Source organism: Colias eurytheme, chromosome 1 (assembly GCF_061535395.1).
Source record: "Colias eurytheme isolate Ceu_HAF_F1 chromosome 1, ilColEury1 Martin Lab GWU primary, whole genome shotgun sequence".
In the NCBI taxonomy this organism is placed as follows: Eukaryota; Metazoa; Arthropoda; class Insecta; order Lepidoptera; family Pieridae; genus Colias; species Colias eurytheme.
This window is the reverse complement of record NC_142980.1, coordinates 2,293,526-2,318,010: the sequence shown is the minus strand read 5'-3', so window position 1 is coordinate 2,318,010 and position 24,485 is coordinate 2,293,526. Positions and strand designations below refer to the sequence as shown.

The 24,485-nt window shown below is 37.6% G+C and overlaps 1 protein-coding gene across 1 annotated transcript; it reads right to left on the bottom strand.

The window, feature by feature from the left end:
• Nucleotides 1–7,188: 7,188 nt before the first annotated feature.
• On the bottom strand, nucleotides 7,189–23,191 carry bor (ATPase family AAA domain containing bor). The gene is made up of 10 exons (XM_090120294.1): nucleotides 22,890–23,191; nucleotides 21,421–21,575; nucleotides 20,999–21,111; nucleotides 19,995–20,201; nucleotides 19,110–19,267; nucleotides 17,611–17,870; nucleotides 16,774–16,897; nucleotides 15,300–15,591; nucleotides 9,617–9,815; nucleotides 7,189–8,509 (listed from the first exon to the last, which is right to left on the bottom strand). Exons 1-10 carry the CDS (start codon nucleotides 23,074–23,076, stop codon nucleotides 8,354–8,356), a joined length of 1,851 nt encoding a protein of 616 aa, XP_089976420.1. The 5' UTR covers nucleotides 23,077–23,191; the 3' UTR covers nucleotides 7,189–8,353.
• Nucleotides 23,192–24,485: the final 1,294 nt, after the last annotated feature.

Below are 24,485 nucleotides of genomic sequence, written 5' to 3'. Positions count from 1 at the left end.
GGGTGATGAAATTGGAGATTCATTTAATTAATATTGTAAGTATTGATTATTGATGTTATCTATTAATAAAATGTTTGCTTAAAAAACAATTGTGTCAACATTTTCTATTCAAATCATTATTTTCTTTATAAACATGGGATAGAGTGGATTGTACCATATTAGAGAAAATTCGTGTTTTTAGTAAGCGATATTATGAAATACATGTATACATTTCTATACACTTGTGGCATCGATGTTATAGGTATTATAATAACGTTTAATTTTTTATCGTATTTGCTCATTCTTTAGTGCCTATTTTACTGACATAATTTTATCAAGCAAAGCAACGCTTTTCACATAGAGTGAATTTCTTTTTATGATATTTTTTCTAGGGTATATAGAATATAAATGCCTGAAAGAAAATTTCCTATTTAGATTGTGCTATTGAGAGTAACTATAAATGTTCTCTTTATTATAATTTTTAAACAATTCAGAATCGTTTACAGATATTTAATTAGACTATCATTCATCATTAATGATTTTTAGATTTTCACGATGTTAAAAAATATTTTATATACATATTAGATATAATTAAATAATGGGAAATTTTTTGACAACATTATTTTTCTGTCTGTTCGATTTTTTAGCTTGAAACACTCGCATCTGATTAATTTACGACTCATTAGTGCAAATGGCTTTTTAATTTGCAGATATTACATTTGCCATTTTTACTATGTTTTAATTAATAATTAATAGTCGGCATTAATTAATTATTTATGCATTAAGTGTCGTAGAAATTGTTTCCACATATCTGAAAAGTGAATTTATTTTTAATCAATTATCTTGCATCACTATTAAATAAATTCTAAAATTAATCACATAGTAGCCTACATAGCTTATCCTTAGTTTTGTTAATAATTAAGTCTATTTATGTATAACTTATAAATAATGTTGGTGATTATGTATCTCAATTTTAAGCTGTGGTCTATTAATTTGTAATTAAACTAACTTTTGTTTTACATAGTATTGTTTTAATACTATCATTTTAGTATCACAGCCTTATAAATTCTATTTACTAGTCTTTTTGTATAATATCTTAGGACTTCACACACGAGTCATATTATGTTTCGAACATGGAGTAGTTTATATTCATTAAATAATAATTTATATGAATTTAATACTTACATTTAATTTAATCGCATAGCATTGTGTTGTTATAAAGCTGAAAATTTTGTTTGTTTGAACGCGCTAATCTCAGGAACTACTGGTCCGATTTGAAAAAATCTTTCGGTGTTAGATAGCCCATTCATCGGGGAAGGCTATAGGCCCTATCATCCCGCTAAGACCAACAGTATAATATAAAAAAAAAATATTTAACCGGCATTTGCGGTAATTTTTGCTATAATCTACAATATATTATAACTTCATATTACATATTATGTCATATTTTTTTTTAATGGAGACTCGTGTGTGAAAAGCTTTAAATTATGTTATATTATGTAAATGTTCGTAAACTCCGTGGAATATTATTTAATATCTACACTACGCTTTAACAAGGAATTGTGTTATTTCAATTTGAATTTATTGTAATGATTATATTGTAACATTTATTAAATGTAATAAAGGTTTTGTTAAAAATTCGTTATTTTATTTGTATACTAACTTTCCGTCTGCGGATACGTCCGCATTGTCTAAAACTAAAAAAGAATTATATTAGAATGTTCCTATATCACTATATCTACTATAAAACCCGGATCAAAAAATCCCTTGCGTAGTTTTAAGAACTAAGCATAGATAGGGAGAGGGAGATATACTGACGGGAAGCAACTTTGTTTTGAACTAAATAAAAACGTTAACGAATACGATAGCGATACATATAAATTTTTAATTTAAGAGTTAAAAGATAATTTCGCAGGTGCGTAATTTATTCTATTGTTTCAGTTTTGTGTATCTAAGGGACACACCGCGCGCCATCTATTGAGATTATTAACAACATTTCACATTTGAGTCCCGCCTCGTGATCGACTATTTTCTATTCTTTATAAATTTATATTTATAAACCATTTGAATGCAGAGGCGGCTCGTGACAAAATTTTATGGGTGTTCACTTGAAATAAAACACTGAAAATACATGGTGTAAATCAGTACAATTAATTAAAAAAAATATATATATATATAGATTCCGGGATTCAGGGATTCCGAAGACTCATCATGCCCCCATAAAGCAATTTGAAATGCACCACAAAATACGACACAATCTATTAACCTTCGTAAAATATGTCTGTTTTCATCGACACGGTCATTGAACTCGCGTATTGACTTTCGGTACGCGGAATCTAGTGCTTTACGAATGTCTTGTCGTCCGATAGACGCCAAATGCAGTTCATTCAACAAATGGTACCGAGATTGTGAATGTTTTTTCACCTTGATTAAAAGATGAGCTAAGTCGTCAACGCCCGTTTCAGTCCAAGCACTCTCACCTCCGCCGGCCGCGCCCGCTTTAAATAAAAGACACGGAAAACAAAATAGTTTGTTGCTTTCATCACAACCACACAACCACGGTGTTTTCACATATTGTTCAGATTTAAACACACGCGTATATGTTTTCGTTTTTGTCGTACATTTTTGCGTAATATCAAGTTCAGGCCGTGGCGGTCCCTTAGCTTTACATTCAAGCCGAATTTGTAACGTTTTATCACACTTTTTAATGAACGCCACATTATAATTATTGTTCATTTTAACACTCACAAGTAATACTGATAACTACAGGCTATTTCAACACGTATTTTATAATTTTAATTAGAAAATTGCATGAATCGCGCGCGTGCATTGAAGTTGACTCGAGTGTTTGTTTATATTATAGAAGTGGAAACTGGCAACATCGCGCCGCGCGCGCAATCGCTGTCCTGCCGGGCGGTAAAAACGAACCGGCAACGTTTGCGGGTGCGGCGCTCCGAATTTTGCTACTTTTCCATAGAAAATCTTTTGTTTCACGCGCAGCGCCCTGGCAAAACCCTCTCTTTCACTCCTATTGGATTTCGTATTAGGAAATGTACTAAATCTTTTTTCATTGGAGCGCAATCGTGAGCGCACCGCTTCGCGCGTTACATAATATAGTAGGTATTATACAGGTTTATGTGATGATGGAATGATGGATATATTCATTGGTATTAACATTAGTTTTAAAGATTACGATTGATTTTAAATAGTAATAATTAATGTTAATAATTAAATTAAGGAGTATGATTTTATTACAATTATTTATGGGAGTTCACTGCACCAGCGCTCCTTAGGGCGAGCCGCCTCTGTTTGAATGCCATAAAACCAAAAATATCAATTTCGCAGGTGCAATTGAAAAGGGATATGGTTTCGCTGAGCAAAATGTCACACATACCGTTAAACTATGGGTAGTGTACTGTAAATAATTAAGCGCTTACCAGACCGACATTTTTTTTTCAATCTCTACCAAACTCTTTCTGATACAGCACGCTATAGCTTCCCTCTTTAACCAGAATAAAAACTAAAAATATGTAACCTTTGTGCCTCAGAGATACTTGTGTTAAGTTTCTAACTCGGTTATGTAGTTCTTGAGTTAAAATTAATTATAATAATTCATAAATATCGATATCTTTTCCTTCAATTTTACAATTATCTAAACAACAATTTTTCAACAACACACTCGCTTTGCAAATACAATCGCATGCACGACAATTGATTGCAATATATTTAAACAACATTCGCTAAAAAATCAATAAAAGTAAAACAACAATACGTGATAACAATATTTTATTTATTTCTACTGAATAGATTTAGCAATCCGAACACTATAACACAATAACGTACCCCGACTTTTACCAAAACTTATCATAAACTCGTACAGAATAATCATATAATATATAAAATATATATTTACTTCAAACAGAAATACATCATGTGAATTTTTGATAATGGTCTCCTTAAAGCATAATATGATTTTATTTGTTCTTACCTATTATATTATTTACGATTATTTTATTTTGAATATTAAAACATGAAATTTGAATTCGGCTGTCGCCAAATGTAACATGCAAAAATAAAAACATAATTATTATATCATATATATATAAAGCTACACTACCACTCACTGACTCACTGACATCGGTTTTCTCGGAAACTACGTGGAAAGTTGGGGGTATTTTGACGTGATCGTGTAGAGGTGCGCCGAGTGACCAGAGGAAAAATATAGCGATCTCGATCATCTTCGAAAACCAAGTGGACCCCTGGAGGTGCGCAAAAACGATGACACCTGGAGGGGGGGTGTCTCAACAAAAAATGCTCGGAACTGGTGGCGATTACCAGGGGTGGTGGAAAAATGGGGATTTTCGCGAAAACAAGATGGCCGCCGTACTTTGCCAAAATCGCCGTTTATGAATCCTTACGTCTCAAATTTGGCACACGTGCTCTGTTCGAGCCGGCGAATCGATCGGTGCCCAGTTCGAGTGGCTTCGGGCCCCCGTTTCCGACTTTCATACAATGGAAAATCCAACGGCCCGCGGAAACGGTGCGAGTTGGGTGGGGGGTGTCGGAACTAAAAATGATCACCACCCTGGGACGCTACCAGGGAGCCATAGTGGGTCGCTCGATTTTGGAATTTTTCCATTTTTGGCGCAAACATAAAACCGTAAATTTAGACGAGGTGGCGCAACGGAGAAATACACCAATGATGCATTCGTACTCGCCCAGCTCCCAGGATATCCAGAAAAATACGAAATCTTAAACTATCCCTCATCTCTCGAAGACGGTCAACGGCCCGCGCAAACGGTAGCAGCTACATCTGGGGTGCTCGAACTAAACTTGTAGTAGACCTCGAGCAATTACCACAGATAGTGAAAAAAATTCAAAATGGCGGAAAAAATGGCCGCCGCCATACAAATGCTAAAATGGCCATCGCTGGTCCGATCGCGCTGAAACTTGGCACAGGGGCTTTAATCGAGCCGCACATTAAGTTGGCATACTCATAATCGAGTTTCCATCGCTGGTCTCCGAGTTTCATACAACGCGAAATTCGACGGCTCTCCGAAACGGCGCCAGATAGGTGGGGGGTGTAGAACTAAAAAATGATCAGAAACATGGGGCGCTACCAGGGCAATCGAGAAATTTCAAATTGGACGCAATTTTTTTTTCAAAAATGGCCAATTTTTCAAAGCAAGATGGTGGCGCCGGTTACTTTACGATCGGTCTGAAAATTGATTTCTGTGCTCTAATCGGCCAGATTTACAAAACTGCATACTCAGAATTTCTCTCCGACCCTCGGTTTCCATTTTCCATACATCACGAAATTCAACGGCTCTCTGAACCGGTGGCAGGTAGGTCGGGGTTGCCAAAGTAAAAAATGCTTCAAAACCTGGTCCCCTTCCAGGCATATAAAAATTTTTGGTAGAAAGCGAAATTTTTTTTTTCGAAAATTTTGTATGGAAATTTCCATAGTAGGAAGGGTAATTGAATAGCAACGGCAAAAGACGGCGCCGCGGGCTGCTTGCTGCCCGCGCACCGCGCAACCTCGAAGGTCGACAGCCTCCCGGAGTAGAAAATATTTATTAACTTTTGAACTACCGCACGAACCAAGCGAGCGAAGCGAGCGAATCACGGCAGCGGCTGGCGTAAATATTCAAATAGGTAGCGAGGAGCGAAGCGACGAGCGAGTTAGGTTAACTTTTGAACTACCGCACTAGCCAAGCGAGCGAAGCGAGCAAGTCACGTCAGCGGCCGGCGTAAATATTCAAAGAAGTAGCGAGGAGCGAAGCGACGAGCGAGTTAGGTTAACTTTTAAACTACTGCACTAGCCAAGCGAGCGAAGCGAGCAAGTCACGTCAGCGGCCTGCGTAAATATTCAAAGAAGTAACGAGGAGCGAAGCGACGAGCAAGTTAGGTTAACTTTTGAACTACTGCACTAGCCAAGCGAGCGAAGCGAGCAAGTCACGTCAGCGGCCTGCGTAAATATTCAAAGAAGTAGCGAGGAGCGAAGCGACGAGCGAGTTAGGTTACTTTTGAACTAACGCACTAGCCAAGCGAGCGAAGCGAGCAAGTCACGTCAGCGGCCGGCGTAAATATTCAAATAGGTAGCGAGGAGCGAAGCGACGAGCGTGTTAAGTAAACTCTTTAACAGTTTATTATGAAAAATGAAATGTCACTGCCCGCTATCGATTAGATACCTCAAAATGATGAAATTCGGGGATCACGTTTCAAGAATTTAACCAATATTTGAATAAGTAATTTATAAACAGTTTCGACTGACTGTAGAATCGCTGTTAGCAGATGTAACAAATGGACAGGAAATTCAAATGCATTTTCAAATGACTGAAGATTTCTGCCCTGGGATGAGCCGCGAGCTGCTTGCAGCTCGCGCACCACGCACCCTCGAAGGGAGACAGCCCCCCGGAATAGAAGATATTTGAATGGGAAATTTATGAGCACTTCCGATTGACTGTGGAATCGCTGTTAGCAGATATTAACAAATTGACGGGGAATTTTTATGCATTTTCAACTGACTGAAGATTTCTGCCCTGGGATGCTTCGCGGGCTGCTTGCAGCCCGCGCACCACGCACCCTCGAAGGTGGGCAGCCTCCCGAAGTGGAAAATACTTGAATGGAGAATTTATAAGCATTACCGACTGACTGTAGAATCGCTGTTAGCAGATGTAACAAATGGACAGGAAATTCGAATGCATTTTCAAATGACTGCCCTATTGCTTCAACCCAGAGGCAAAAGAGGCTCGCGCACCACCACCACGCACCCTCGAAGGTCGACAGCATTTCAAAATAGAAAATATTTGAATTGGGAATTTATAAGCACTTCCGATTGACTGTGGAATCGCTGTTGGCAAATAATAACAAATTGACGGGGGATTTTTATGCATTTTCAAATGACTGCCCTATTGCTTCAACTCAGGAGCAAAAGGGGCTCGCGGGCTGCTTGCAGCCCGCGCACAACGCACCAGCTAGTATTGATATAAAAACACAAGAATGTTATATCACTGCTTAACATGTATACATATTTTTCAACCTATACATATAAAAATATTACATGTATATTGAATTACATGTAATATTTTTAGCAGTATTGTAAAGATAATTAACCACTGAAGTTCGCGCAAGATTCATAAAACCACCAAATATAATAATCCCTCAACTATATTCTAGCGGATCGCCAAATCTAAATTTCTACCTTAACAATTCATTTAAAATAACATAGTATAAATAGCATAATGCTTTTGCAATTCACAACAATACCGAATTTCAAACCGCCTGAAACATAGGGATACTTCACATAAGTTGCACTTTATACGTTACATCAGTAATTTAAGTTATTTTCACATTTATATGAATCTATAAATATATTTTTTTCATTAGTTGTAGAGATGGTTTACACAAAACATTATACACATGTAATATAACATATATATTGTACTTTTAATATCTTTTTCAAATCCCCAAGTGATAAGACTAAGGCAGAACAACGAAAACCCGGGACGATTACTAGTCACATGTAAAATGTATAATTGGCAATAATTACCCAAGACCATGGGTATCCACAAGATTCATTCAAGAATCATACCTTATATTTATAAATATTAAAAGCACATATTTTCCTTACATATTCGATACACTCACACAGTTATAGTGAAATTTTATAAACAAATACATAAACTTCGTACTTAAGGCTACAGTCTAAAAGCCAAAGCGGTTGCATAATATTCACAGTTTCTATGTGCGTTTATATGCAGTAAAGAGAAATGCTCTATAAATGTATCAAAAACTTAGTGGCAGTGATTCCCACTGTTCATTCTAAATGCCTTTGTACAACAATTATTGCTATAGATTTGAATAACACGTTACATAAATGTAGTTTTAATATTCTATAATAGAGACATTTTTATTGGCATCAATTCCTCAGTAACTTGGCACTAACGCGTACTGAAAAAAATATTTGCCATTAGTGCCAAGTAATGTAGTCATAAAACGAATGTGAGCATATTCAAATTCAATATAGAATTTAAATTTAAACAGTTTTATGAACGGTGATTTTGGAACAAATATCATCACCATGCATTTAGCTGCATTACGTTTTATGACATTGGTCTTATACGAACACACCACATATTAATTAGGTAGTTTTACATATGACCGGTGAAAAAAAGTGTAACCAAACAACAATAACATAGAACCAATTGCGCTAAACACCATCTATAACCTATGGAACTTATTTGTTAACACGGGCAGCCAACGTCCTCAACACTATCATATGACTATCTGTGAGCGTGATAAACTTTTTTGGTCTGGTAACAGTGAAGTCGAAAGTTCTATCACAGTCTATGGTTGAATTTTTTATCTGTGGTCACTTGTCCTGGTCGACGTCTTTCTTTGATAGCTTCTTGTCTGGCAACTCCTTGATTGTGGCTTTTTTTGGTTCATCGGTTGTATCTAGAGGCGGCAGGTCTAATAGATACGGCATCATGCTGCGAGATTTCTCCTCAGCGGATAGCCATTCCATCTGAAATTTTCGCGATATTAAATATTAAAATCAACATATTGCTTTAGTCATCAGTACACACACGCAGTGTTCAACATTATTACATTCATCATGTATATGCATTAGAGCGTATACGCACTATGCGGGTAGCCGCATTGCGGGTAGCCGTCCGGCTGACCGCAAGCACAATTATGTACGTAATATTCATTTCTATGCGCACTGTGCGGTCTGCGGTAGCCGCATCGCAATTCGCAGTGCGCATAGAAATGAATATTACGTACATAATTGTGCTTGCGGTCAACCGGACGGCTACCCGCAATGCGGCTACCCGCATAGTGCGTATACGCTCTTACGCAAATAAAATTTATTTTAGTGCGTACGTATGGTAAGATAAAAATCTTATGGTGCTAATATAATAAATGTGAAAGTTTATCAAGCTATGCTTATGTATAGTATGTATGTATACATACAAGGTACGAACGAGTCCATACTAACTGCGCTGGACTTAAGTGGCGAGCAACATACCCGTGACCTGCGTGGCGTTGTGTATGTATATACATACCTCACTACTGACGACCCCATGTTTGCCGCCTTGTGAGCATGAATTGCAAGGTTTTCTCAGGGAGTCTCGTTCTCGAAAATATCGATCTAGGGACATCGCCACCACTACCTTTTTTCTTTAAAATCTTATTTTACTGCAACTTTAGAGACCTATCTGGACCGCTGTTCTCAAAAATGTCGAGTTTAGCTTATTAAGCTATTGCATAACTTCTATCGTGGGCCTTGAGCGCGGGGACCGAATCGTGAAATTCCGTAACGAAAAACCTTACGCTCCCCACTCCGACGGGCAACGTGGCTTGAAGGCATAGCATGCCGCGGCAGTCCCCGAGTGCCATACGTCTTTTTGAAGTGAAACTTCTTTATCGGGGTTGGAAAAAGTGTAACATTTTTTCGTTACGTGTGACATTTTTGCGTGACGTAACTCAACTCAAATTAATTTTTGAAAAATAAGGTCATAAAGAAGTTTCACTTCTTACGTGTGTTACACTAGTACACGCACACATTTTTTTTCTCATGACTCGATACTGCCTTCCATTGTGTTGCGAATTGCGGTACGGTATGGTATACCTTCTGGCGGTGGTCGGCCACCGCGTCGTCGCAGATGGCGATGCACATGCGCTCGGTGAGCCGTCCGTCGTCGGACGCGTAGGCCGCCGCCTGCCACGCCACGCCCAGCTTGGACAGCGCGCGGCCCGACATGCCCGCCGTGCGCGCCGCCAGCGTCGAGCACAGCGCGCTGTAGTCGAACTGCTCCACGCTCAGCCGCCTGCGCGGATTGCAAACAAACACACATTATAACATTTGGTTTCAAGTTCTTTATTGACTTTAACACATGTCATTAGATTATAAACTAACAAATAGTTGAGTTTTACTTACCATTAAAACTCGTATTATGTCCAGGAGCCTTATTCGAGGCCTTTAAACAATAATGAGAGAGACATCTTTGATTTCCGGCCGACATTACGTAGTTGTAGTTCCAATTATCTCCACAGAGGGCCTCGTTGTCGCGCTTCCGTGTTTACCAGAGTGACGTTTGTACAGCTAAGCTTATAAATAACGGTTATCGCAGTAATTAGCTCATTGAGTCTCATTATTTTTAATAATTTAATTTTATTAATTATTTAATCAAACTACCAGGCAGGACTTAATGTAAGGCCTCGAATAAGGCTCCTGGACATAATACGAGTTTTAATGGTAAGTAAAACTCAACTATTATGTCCTTACGCCGTTATTCGAGGCCTTTAAACAATAATGAGACATTGTTTGGTTTCGCCTGGTAAACAAGACGCCAATGTGATTATTTACAAAAAATATATTAATATAATCATTTCAATTTACTATTGTGATAAGGGCTCAAACAGAGCACATAAAGAATTATTCTGATTATTAACCGGTCTCACTTCTTTTCTATAATATTTTTTGAAGGTATTTTGTGACCTCCAATTTCCCCTTGCAAGAATTTTATCTATAGATTCATTGTCTAACCAGCTCCTAGAGGCAACAGCTGATCGAACGCTACCAGGAGCAGCTTCAACACCCGCCTCTCTCAAAGCAGATTTCACCCAACCAGCTATTACAGTTCTAGAAGCGGCTTTCGCCTTGCCACAAACGGTTACAAATAAATTATCTACGTTAGCCGAGTTACGCCTATCCATGCCCAGATCTAATAACTTTCTAATCCAAAATACGGGGTCGATATTACAGTTACTTGCGTTTGACAATAATTTCCAACCCGATTGAACATATGAATCCGAGTCAGTCTTAGATCCATGTTTGGGCCAAAAAACTATAGAATTTTCTATGGTACTATCTACATAAAAGCCTTCTGCAACACTCAAAAGTGTCAAATCATGTATTCTACGACCTGAACACAATAATAATATAATGGCACAACGGCGTGAAATTTCCCACAAGTTACTACTATTCTGCACATTATGATTAGTTAACCACGATATCAAAATGGAGGTATCCCAAATGTTACCCGCGCGCAATTTTGGGCTAGTATTTGCTATAGCTTTTAAAATCTGTTTTACTAAAATATTCGAACTTAACTTAGAATTGTCCTCCGTTTTACATAAAGTGGACACGACTGATTTATGAACTAAAATTGTCCTATATGCAAGTTTTTCGACTAAATGTAAATCAGCTAAATATTTGGCTAAATCAGATCCTGTTGGATTCTTAATGTCGACATTGTGTTTTAAACACCAATTAATCCACCGTTCCCAAGCAGGTTTATACGTTTTAAGAGTAGAGCCTCGCCATCCTGACCGCAACAGCGATTTTTGCTGGCTTGACCATGTTTCTAACGCTTGCGACCACCCCCACATTTCCAAATTTCGAGAACCATATTCTTTACCTTTGGTGGAGGGAGACCCGTGGTCAGATCTATTAGTTTGGTCTCCAGGTGGCGGACGGTGAAGGGTGGTGCTATCGCTCGCGACTTCAGATCTGCTCTCCAAAATGCCCGCGGCCACCTCGGTGCTACTATTAGGTACATACCTTTCGCTCGATTGAGATGCATCAAAACTCGGGGCAGGACACTCGGAGGAGGAAATACCCACGCTAACCTGAAGGTCCACTCCCAAGCAAACGCGTTGTGTTTCCATGCTTGTCGATCCCGTTGGTCTAGACTCACATATTTGGGTACCACATGAGCTCGTGTTGAAGCGAAAAGATCTACATCTGGCACTCCCCATTTCGCAAACACTAGATCTGTCGTTGATGGTAGTAAATGCCATTCCGCGGGGGACATGTTCCGCGATAGGCGATCTGCTTCCATATTGTAACTGCCTGGAATGTGGTGAGGAATCAAATGTATGTCGAAAATGTCTAACAGATGGTAAACTTCGTAAGTTAGTTTCATCAGTTCCGCCGACCGACAACCCCCTTCGTTTTTCAAGTAGGCTACAACGGCTTTGTTGTCGCACTGTAGAAGAACTGACGAATGAATCAGAGAAGGACCCACTTCCCTTAAACATTTGACAACAGTGAGCATTTCCTTTTGGTTCGAATGAAGTAAGCTTTCTGCGCCCACCCATTCTCCCTTCATATGAATACCATTTAGCTCGGCCCCCCAACCCGAATCCGCCGCGTCCGTTGTTAAGAAATGTGTGGTTGAGGGAGGATGAATTCGAGAGAACTTCTCGCAATTTACCAACCACCACTTGAGCTCCTTGACCACCTGTTGCGGCAGATGAAACGACGTTCGGCCTTGGTGTTTCAGCAGTCTGTTTGAAAGTGTTAAATGACAACGGAAATTGAGCCGGCCCTGGGGTATAACGAGACGGGCAAAGTTTAGAAAGCCTACAGTACTCTGAGCCTCTTTCAAAGTTATGACTTGACTCTCCAATAGATGTGAAATATTTACCTTTATTTTCCGGATTTTGTTTTGTGGTAAACACTTCCTGTTCTGCCACGTGTCCCATACTATACCCAGGTATTCTAAAGAGGTCTGAGGTGAGAGTATCGATTTGTTGGTGTTTACCTTCCAGCCCAGCTCCTCTAGACTTTTTAGCACGAACTCCACTTGGTTGACGAGCTTGGCTCTGTCCTGGCATACAATTAAAAAATCGTCGAGGAAAACAATGATTCGAATACCTTTTTCGCGCAGAAATTCCGCTGTCCAGTTCGTCAGGGACGCAAAAACCTTGGGTGCTGTTGCGAGCCCAAATGGTAAACAAGTCATCTGTAACATCTGGCCCTTGTACATCAACCTCAGAAAGCAGCGATGACTCACGGCCACGGGCACGTGACAGTACGCTTGGGTGAGATCGATTTTTACCATGAAATCGTGCGGCTGTAGAAAATCTGGAACTCGATGTACCGAAATTAGTCGGAATTTCGTTACTTTGAGATATTGATTCAGTCTTTTTAAATTGAAAATTGGACGCATTGAACCGTCGCTTTTTGGTGTTAGAAAGAGGGTAGATAAAAAACTGGGCGTTTCGGGGGCATGCTGTAAAATATTTTCGGTTAGCATATTGTTTATTGCCAAATCCATCTCGACAGATGGAACAGTTTGATAGTGGACTTTGGTATGGCGCGGCATGACCAAGGGCGGTTTCGCTTGAAAAGGAATTTTGTAACCTGTTATTATTTTTAGAAGTGCTTCTGGAGCACCCCTCTCTTTCCAAATACTCACAAACTCCGTTAACCTGCCCCCCCGAAACGTCTGTAAATAGTCAAAATCTTTTATCACCTTTGCCTCTTGGACGCGAGGCACTAGTACTGTTCGATTGCGGTCGGTTAAAACGCATTTGCTTAAATTGTGATCTAAATTGAGGTCGAAATAAACGCTCATTAAAGTCATAATTAGGACGCACTCCTTTGGGAGGTGCATAATGTCTAAAACTATTATTATTATAATTTAACGCAAACGGTGCAAAGGAGCGACCGGTTTGGTTTTGAATAAACGTACTAGGTCCAGGTTGCGCAGCCTGGGACCCAGAAATAACTCTCTTTTCTTGCGCAGAAAAGGAGGATTTATTTTGCGAAAAAATTTTATTAATACCGCCATTTATTTTTAAAAATTCAGAAAATGCTTCCTTTTCAAAAATATATTCACAAGAAGGCGGAATCTTTTTTAAACTAACCCTCAAAAACTTATCTTTTACCAAATTTAAGAAAAAATCCCTTCTTTGTTCAACAATATCCGCTCGTCGACCGCATACTAATTGTAAGCAATCAAGAGAAATTTTTTGAAAACTGCCCGAAAATGTCTCTTTAATTTTAGAAAGCAAGGATTCTTTGTTTATTTCCTCACTGTCATTAGTCCATTGTAACAATTCCGATACGCCCTTTTTTAACGCATCGCTTTGCATAATTAACGCATGAGTAATAGCACTTAACGACTTTTCAGTTGCAATTAAATTATTAGATTTTTCGAATTGTTTAATTTCATCGTTTACTTCAAGATCAACAAATCCCGGACGAGCGTTATACAATTTTTGAATATCGGCATAACGTACGTTTGTCCAATTCTCCGAATTAAAATGTTGAAGAGAATTTAATAATTGCAAATGTTCAGTTGAAGTATTTGCTATGGTTGGCTCTTTTAAATTTGTAGTCAAATCGAAGTTAAAAGAAACGCTCGGCTCGACAGCCGGTTCGCTTACATGATCACAATTATCTAAATTAATTCCATCCGAACAATAACTATACCCCGGCGGGTAGTAGCCAAAACTAGAGGAGAAATTCGCAAGAAAATGCTGTATTTCACTGACCTGATTTGAAAGTAATGACAAACTTTCATTTTCCTTACGTGTTTTCTTGTTCTTACTAGGTTTGCTGCTTTTTCGTTTTCTTTTAACCGTCTTTTTAGGTGAACGTACGACCTCCTCTTCATCCGACGATAACGACGACGAACAATCGCTGGATACCAAATTACCATTTGGCATCTTCTCACTACCTCCGTCACTCATTTTAAATACACTTTACACGACAACTTCTATTTAAATTTAAAACTGTTACTAATTTTAATATTTAAAATTTTAATTTCAAAACGTAATATAATATAATAGCAAACTACAACTTTTATTCCAAAGGATAATAAACGAACGCTAACAGCGTTATCCCAAGATATACTGTCGGTACGAAAATTAAGACGCCAATGAGCTAATTACTGCGATAACCGTTATTTATAAGCTTAGCTGTACAAACGTCACTCTGGTAAACACGGAAGCGCGACAACGAGGCCCTCTGTGGAGATAATTGGAACTACAACTACGTAATGTCGGCCGGAAATCAAAGATGTCTCTCTCATTATTGTTTAAAGGCCTCGAATAACGGCGTAAGGACATAATACATATTATGACATTTTTTTACAAATTATCGAAATGTACAATTATCGGCGTCCATTAGGAATAACTATCGATAACTGTTGCGGCCCGCGCCGGCTGTTGCGGCGAGCGGGGTGCGCGGTGCTGAGGCGGGGGGGAAGGAGAAGGGGCCCACCCCGGGTTACGCTTGAACGTTAGGTACAGCGCGTTACAACACTAAATAAACATTCAAACCTTTAAAGCATTCAATTCAGAAAAACACATGTGATCCTTATGAGTATGTGGAGACATGGTAAAGAACTCTAGTACACACGTAAGAAGTGAAACTTCTTTATGACCTTAAAAATGTCACGAGTATGGCGTAACGCAAAAATGTCACGCGTACGGCGTAACGCAAAAATGTTACACTAAATTTTTGTCTAACCCCGATAAAGAAGTTTCACTTCAAAAATAATCAACTATATCCTCACCTCTTCCCCTCCGACGCGGGGATCAGCACGAACTTGTCAAAGTAGAGCCTAATCAAGCGTTCTCTTTCCTCCAATCCGGGCAGACCAAACTCGATCATCTTATCGAGCCTATCATTGATAGCCGAGTCGAATTGCTGCGGGGTGTTAGAGGCCAACACCAGCATGATCCTGGTGCTCTGGTCTGATGTTCTGTAGAGGAACGCGTTGAGAGCCGCACGGAGGTCTTCGCTTATGTGCTCTGAGGAACGCTTGCGGAGGAACGCGTCCGCCTCGTCAATGAATAAAAGCACACCTGTATAAAGTAATACATATGTGTCTACTACAACTTCTACGTACTTACACGAAAATATTAACATAAGATAAGATTTTAATATATATATATACTAGCTTTCCGCTCGCAGCTTCGCCCGCGTTTTCAGAGAAAAACCTGTTCCCGTAGGATTTCCGGGATAAAACCTATCCTATGTCCTTTCTCGGGTATCAAAATATATCTATACCAAATTTCATGCAAATTGGTTCAGTAGTTCAGGCGTGATTGAGTAAGACAGACAGACAGACAGACAGAGTTACTTTCGCATTTATAATATTATATATATAGTATGGAGTATGGATTATCATAAGATTTTTTGTTAAAATAAAAGAAAATAATTATTGTACCTTTGTAGTTTGCCGTTTTTTGTCACACAATTTTACTATTATCGGTGTGCCTTGTAATTGGCGTTTTTATATGTAACTAGCTTTCCGCCGGCGGCTCCCGCATAGTTCCCTTTCCCGTGGAATTTCCGGGATAAAACCTATCCTATATCACTCGTGGATAATGTAGCTTTCGAATGGTGAAAGAATTTTTAAAATTGGTCCAGTAGTTTATGAGCCTATTCATTACAATCAAACAAACGAACAAAGTTTTCCTCTTTATAATATTAGTGTAGATTAGTATAATTTATCTTATCAACAGCTGTAAGGTACCTTTTATGAATAAAATAAAATAAGGTTGCTCCGTTGGATCGTCATAGAAAAACAAAAACATTTTTGCATTTCATTATAATTTCTTTATAGGTTTACATAGTAAGAAATATGCTGAAAACTGTGTCTAATTTTTTTGTCTAATAGGATTAGTTCCATACTTAATAATCCAATCGCATCCCTTACTTTTTGTTTAATTTCATTAGTATAGAGTTATCAGTTTGAACATATAAAACAGCAACTATTGTAACAACGTAATCTATACTAATATTATAAAGAGGATAGGTTTGTATGTATGTATGTATGTATGGTTTTCACGCATAAACTACTGGACCGATTTTGATGAAATTTGGCACAGATAATCTTTAGAACTCTGAGAAAGAACATAGGCTACCTTTTATTGCGAAATATGTACCACGGGCGAAGCCGCGGCGGACCGCTAGTTACTTTTATATTTACAATGCTAAATATGACCTAATAGCTTAGTGATGAATTATAAATTTAACAATACCTTTTCTGCTTGTGTTGGCCCAGTCGAATACTTTGTGAATTGCCGCGACTGCATCTTTGCCCATCGGAGCAACGTCACCGCCCGTCATTATAGCGTACTCCATGCCCGAATGTTTCGCCAATTTCTAAAATATATTCATTTTATATTGTATACACATTCTCACGAGACAAAATCACATAAGGAATACATAATTATTGTTTGGTACATTCAATATTTGAATTCATTACATTTGCACGTAAACGGTTTTGAATTATAAACAAAATATTAGGTGGTTATTTTTACATAATAATCTTATATACAAAAAGTAACAAAAATGATATACAATTTGATAATATTAACTACATACTTGATACTACAAGTCATACCACCACTCCAATTATCACATCATCATCTCCAATGATTGATATTTTGTGTCAAATAGTTATCGAGTACACTGAAGCCAGACACGCTGAGCACGTCACAAAGGAATAAGAAATAAAAATAACATTTGATGATTTGTTTAAGTTCTGTTTGATTAAAATATATGACGCAAATGTGTGACTCTTGATTTTTTCCTTTTTTAAACTTCTGAGATGCACCGAGATAATATAAGACGCAGAGAGAGAATATAAGAGATCGAATTAATAAATAATAATAGTTAAAAAAAAAACTAAAAAACACGCTTATAGAAAACCGAACTAAAAAATAGAAAATTTTATCAAATTAGTGTATTGTCATCGGTCCTCAATAAATCTTTAAAGTTTGAACGAAATCTGGCCGTTTAAAGTCAAAATCGCGGCCAAAGAAGTAGGTTACAAACATACAGGTGAAGCTAATATAAAGCGTGTAAAAACGAACCTTCGAGAACAGCGTTTTGCCCGTCCCAGGCGGTCCATACATCAGCAGATTCCTATAAAAGCCGCGATTTAGGCGCGTATTCTTTGTTGCTATGGCGATATCTCTCAGTCTTCGTTCCAGGTTCGGTGCGAGTACGACTCCGGATAGTGCGTCGGCTGGTTTCCGAAAACGCGCGACAGCTTTGGAAGCGCTCAGTATCGGGTGCTTCGCCGCTTCTAGCAGCGAGAACCGGGATGTCTCGTTCACGAGTGTTGGCTTACCTATATCGATTATTACATTCGATAATTCAACCTTTAGATCACAGATATAATGCTACACTTTAAAATTATTTTTTGTTAAACTTAACCTTCAAATGGTTAGAATTGAACCAAATTATCTGAAAGGCTTTCAAATAAGTAAGAATCATCTGACGATCGACAATCTGACATCTGTTAGTTAGGAAGGGGAAGAATTTATTCTTAATGTTGTTTGAACATCGGTCCGTCAAATTCTCACTTGAACTTATAGTAGAGCCATTTTAATAGGCAACATTTGACAGTTCAACAAAATTCAACAACGTAACCTAGTAACGACAACATAGAATAACATGATATTTCTTTCTGTTAGATCTGCACATTTGCTTAACTTTTTTCAATAACAATTACATATTTATAATAATAATGACCGAGACAAGTAATTTTAAGATTTCATTTTACTGATGAACCATTCTAAACATAATAAACAATTTCTGAATTGAAGAACAGACGTCGCTACAATTTTGTGTCAATAAACTTTTTTTCTTTTTAAATACCAGAGATGTTACTCTAAAAATCGAGATCTGACATCTAGAATCGAATGCATTGATTACTTGTGAACAAAAATCATCATAAATTAATAAATTCGATTTACAAATGTTTAAAATCCGTATCGATTAATTCACTTTAATCGATGTTTTTAAGCAGGTTACCTCTCTTGGAAGATAAAATTGATAGACGTCAAATGTTGCCTATTAGATTGGCTCGACTATAGTTAAATATCACTAAATACATATTTCAAAATTACATCAAATGTTTTCAACTCACAGTTATAACGCGAATCATGTAAAAAGAACGCTGGATGAAAGTGATGTGGTGTGTTTTGGCATGTATCGAGTTTAGCACGAAAGTTATTTGCTGCTTATTTTATTTTTGAAGTAGGCTCTCGAGTCGTGGCCTCGCAACTACATATTTGTTTTTCTTATACCATAACACCAAATAGACCAATAAATCGCCAATGCGCAGCTTAACCGTCAGCGTTCTTTTTACATGACGCGACCTATACTGCCCCCCTAGACAAGTGGCTTTCTATTAGCGTAAAGTTCAATATATGTAATAGATTATGAATGTATGAGATTGACGTTTGATTACGACGACGATTGATTACGTCAATCTCACACATTCATAATCTATTCTATTGAACTTTACGCTAATAGAAAGCCACTTGTCTAGGGGGGCTGGTATGTTAATCATGTTTACACTCACCAATCCTAGCCTCAATGAACCTAGCGGTGACCGAAGTAGCCCCCTTAGCGGCGTACACCCCCAGCGCCAGTAGGGACAGTCCCCCGGCCGCGGCCAGAGTCTTGTCCCAGTCAGTTAGTAGAGCATTCACCCCCGCGCCTATTACGCTCCCAGCCGTTCTGCGTGTTTTAAGTGTTTATAAGTAACACTATAAGTCACAATAAGTGTGTGCCCTATGTATGCTTGAATCTATAAAACTATGCAAAGGATTTTGATGCGGTTTTTGTAAATCTATACTAATGTTATAAAGCTGAAGAGTTTGTTTGTTTGAACTCGCTATAATCTTGGGAACTACTGGTCCGATTTGAAAAATGATTTCGGTGTCAGATAGCTTTATCGAGGAAGGCTATAGGCTATATATCATCACGCTAAGACCAACAGGAGCGGAGCAATGCGGGTGAAACCGCGGGGAACAGCTACTACATAGATAAAAGGCGGGCGGCACAATTAATTGAATTATGTGGGTTTCCAAATGAAATAAAAAGTAGATAAATTTTAAAAAGAAAAAGAATACAAAACCATTACAAATAATATAATTTAATTACTAATAACACAAATAAATACAAAGTCGCTTTCTCTGTCCCTATGTATGCTTAAATCTTTAAAACTACGCAACGGATTTTGATGCGGTTTTTTTTAATAGATAAGAGTGATTTAAGAGTTTATTATGTTTTAGACAAAGCGGGCGAAGCCGCGGGCGGAAAGATAATTTGTAACTAAGTTGTGTAAGTGTAAGTGTGACACTTGATATTATTCATACATAATCCAGTATTAGTGCTAATTTCATTTGAAATAAAGAGGAATGCAAATATGAATAAAAATCACTAAATGAAACCAAATACATACTGTATGCTCTCCAAAATGGTAGTCCTGTTCTCCGTGGCCTTCAGTCTGATCTGCTCCAGGTTGATGTCTCTGTTCTCTCTGTCGGCCTTAGCCCTCGCCCTGGCCTCTGCCTCTATAGCCTTGAGTTTGTTCTTTTCACGCAACTCCATTTCGTGCTCTATGGTCGCGCGGCGGAGGGCCTCTTGTTTCGCTACACTCTCTTCTTGTCTGGCCACAAACAAAACAATATTGAAAACAGACTTTTGCCTATCACGTTGGGGTCACCAATTTGCCTATTTCGTTGCTGGTTGTTGCAGAAAGAAAAGGCAATTAAAAGAATATATATTTTTATGTGTAGATGATTACATTGATTATTTTGAGATGTAATTACATTTGGTTGGTTGGTTAGCGACTGGCTGCTGTATGCCATGTTAAGATTCGCAGATCGGTTTCGCATCCTAATATGGTTACACAAATATTGCTGACATATCTAAACATTATATTGGTAGGCACAGACTTAATAACACATAATTTAAAAAACTGGATAGTTAAGCATTAATATACGAGTTTTCAAGTAATTAAAAAAAACGCACATGTTATTTTGTCATATTTTTAAAGTGAAACTTTTATTACATCGTCTCAAACTTTTTGGTCTGTGTAGCGCATGTCGCGTGTATCGCGGCTGCCGAGTAGGTATACCTACTCGGCAGCCGACCGTCACGCGACATGCGCTACACAAAGCAGTGTTCGGAACCGTTCGAACAGTTTCACTTTTACCGTGGTTTCATAAAACCACACAACATTTTTTATGTATTTATTTAGACTTCCTTATTGACCAATGAAAAATTTGTGGAAAATAAATGAAAAATACAAAAAAATGTATAGCAGAAAAAAACCATTTGCAAAAGAAAGGGAATATGGGAATATATTATGCTATGAATTTTGTAGATACAGATACTCAGAAGGTGGAGATAAGGGATTTTTATTTGGGATAACATTATAGTGGAATACTTGTGATAACTCACTTCCTTAATATTTCTTCTTGAGATCTCTGCTGCTGTACCAATTGTTCCTCATAACGCTTCTTTGACAGCTGATCTTGGTACTGGGCGCGAATTTGATGCTGTTTTGTTTCTTCCTATAATATAAATAATAAAACCGGTATTAGATATATCCAAATATAAAAATAAATCCATGTTTCCCTGGTCATGGTATTACGGGTGATGAGCTAAACCAACTTCATCATTCTTCTTTTGATGTCACATTTATTAACAGGAATTATTTATGAAAGAAAATCTTAATAAAATTTTCACTAACAAATAAAAAACTCAATGGATCAATAAGCATATAAGATTTTATATAGAAAGAAAAGAAAGAAAGAAAGAAGAAAGAAAGATAGAAATACAATAAAGATGAAAGAAGATACACATAAATTTGAAAAACTTACTTGCAATGTCTTTCTTCTCTCCTCATGGTCAATCCTCCTCTGCTCCACCTTGGCTTGTTCTATGGCAGCCTCATATTCCTTTATCTTGGCCATTTGTTCTTGCTGCCGAGTGGCTTCTTGCAGCTTGCTTAGTTCAAGTGCTTCCTTGGAATGTTCTGAATAAAATTATAAATGTGATTATTCCTGGACACTCTTTTATGTTCCCTCTGTAGTTACTTTTGTTGATGGTAACATCTTGTTAAATAACACTCATAACTTGGATGAAATGTGTGTAGGGGATGGGAGTGTTTAATGTAATTTTTTTGGATATTTCCCGTTTTATTTTTTAAAAGTTATTATTGTAATTTTACTCATTAGGTAAAGGGCTTTCAATATCAGTTTAAAGTTTTTTGATATGTGCAATGATTACGGAATAATCGCCTGTGCACACTTAACAATTACACCCTGTATAAGACGACTTACTACTATGGAAGTAACAGTGGTAAGTACACATCATGTAGTATCTGGATCTATAAGATAACTAATCCTCCTAAGAGCATAGGCAACAGAGCTGAGCGTTGCCATAGTAGCAGCTATATAAGCATTTCATTAATTTTTGACGTGATAACGTTTTTAAAATCGTTTTAGTTGGGTGACATATTCAGAAACTTGTGTCACACCAAAACCTCACGAGCGCGATCGCAGGTATAACGAGAGAGAGACGGACCGATCTCCCGTCTCATCTCGAGCGCTGCCACCAATAAGACGTTATCACGTAAACATCTCGATTGTAAACCTACTTTACAAACAACCAATTTTTTTCACAACATTATCTACAGTGGATTGCACCAGACATGCCTATCCATGGTAGTTTTAAGACTACAATATTTTTTGTATTTATAGGTAATGAATACAAGTGAAGAATGATCAACATTTTTTATTAATATGTATTACAATGCCTGAATATATTATATTCATAGAAAAATTAATGATTTTTTTATTTTTTATTTTTATTTTAACCTCATTTTTGTACTTTTTAGTTTTAAGTTGGTGCACAAATAAATTATTTCTTTCTTTGTTTTTTTCTAATGAACATGATTCACTAATGATAAATGAGTTATCAGAAATATTGTCTGCTTGGTTGCATGTTGTCATGTATTGGTAGATGCATTTAAAATAAGGTACCTATGATAAGTGATAACAAAAGGGGAACATTCAGAACAACTTTTGTGACCCGACCTAATTAAAGTACTCAAGTTTTAATAAGTAAGTACTTGTATTCTTATAAGTAATTCATATTCAATATCATACATTTTCAGACAGTCTACTTAATTTGTAGAATGCATAAAATGACTTTCTCGAAAAAGTATTTTTATATTAGCGTTTGTTTTATTTATTAATTCCATCAAAGTTAAAATGTGAAAGATAGGTTAGGCGGTCGCATTATGCAATACTTTGAAATGTGCCTGATAAGTAATGTCTGCACTTACTCGACCGTTCCAGCTCTCGAGCGGCTTGAGCAGCCCTTTCTAGGGCGCTAGAATCAAATCTATAGGCTTCCATGGTTTTCTTCTCAGCTTTTGTTAGATTTGGAGGAGCTACCGCAGCCTCTCCATCAGGAGGGGGTCCTTCAGGTGGAGGCTGAGACGGTCTGGAATATCCAAATAACCACGACATTTTATTTTACACGTATCTTAATCCATACAACTCTTAGAAACAATTGTTAAATCGGTCTAATTTATAGTTTTCAAATTAAAGCACGCTGCCGCACGAACGACCGAATGACAACCTAGTGAACCATAGAGCAGAGAGGATTAAGTAGAACATAAAATATATCAAAATTCACAGATCAACCGTAACTTAGAATAGACCACGTATAGACCATAATATTATTTTACTACATATTTTTCCCTGTGATTTTACCAAAAAATACTTTGATACCACATTTGATACACACACCACACCACAGGTCCACACCACGTCCACACCTAAGCCCTAAGCTCTTTTATCAAAAATATATACTTAACACCTTAGCTTAGGTTCCAGCTGTTTTATTCACGACTGTAGTTCAAATTGTATTCGAGGGACCAAAAAAATAAATGTAAATGATCACCAAATTTTTTGCGAGCAAATTAATGTAGGTATAATTAATATTTTTGCCTGGGTAAACCACTACGATTGCCAAAAAATGTGATCGCATTACCAAATCTATACTTATTATAAAGCTTGTTTTGTTTGAGTTTGATTGAAGGCGCTAATCTCAGGAACTACTGGTCCGATTTAAAAAATACTTTCGGTGTTAGATAGTCCATTCCTCAGGTCCATTCATCCAGGAATTCTACCAAGTATTTTATAGTAGAGAACTCGCCACGAATGAAGTCTCAGGGACTTAGATGCGCGCAGTTCGGTCGGTCCCTAAATTATTAATATTACCAGTATTTTCCGGTTTACATTATTTCAGTCCAGTGATCTAGCGAGATTCCAGTCCAGTGCTGACTGGATCTGTAACGTCTACAATATTCCAGTTATTTAGAAGCCGAACACTACTGAGTGACAATGATTGAAGAAGAGATCAGTTTTGAAAATGTTATCTCTTTTGCTGCTTAGAAGTTATGCTAAAACCATTCACGTGTGTACTTCGTCAGCACTGGAATGGCATTGGATTGGCCGTCTATATTATTATTATTCCACTTGCACTAGATTGATCGCACTGGACTAAAAAGTAGACCGCGAATCCAGTAACTGGACTGGAATGCTTACTGGATTTAGTTCATTCCGGCCGCGGTCGCGGGTTTACATTTTTCCAGTACATATGCAATCCAGTACTGGACAGGAATAATGTAAACCTGGCATATAATTTTATTCTAATCACCCCAGATTTTAGGAAAATACATGGTTGGCGAAAAAATACCGCTTCATGCTTTGATTATCCAGGGTGTCTTATTTTTATATGATAAAGAATGATTACAATTTACAATGTTACCTACATTATTATGTTTAAAGGATTTTGAGGCAAGCATAAGACAAATCATAAAATGTTATCAAAAAAAACTATATGACCGCTACAATGGCTACGTGGGCTACAC

Coding starts and splice junctions, on each gene's coding strand:
- bor (XM_090120294.1), bottom strand. CDS start 23,076: ATGTCGTGGTTATTTGGATATTCCAGACCGTCTCAGCCTCCACCTGAA. Junction 20,202..20,998: donor CAAGAAGAAATATTAAGGAA/GTGAGTTATCAC, acceptor GTTTGTGGCCAG/ACAAGAAGAGAGTGTAGCGA. Junction 17,871..19,109: donor GTTCATTGAGGCTAGGATTG/GTGAGTGTAAAC, acceptor TAATCGATATAG/GTAAGCCAACACTCGTGAAC.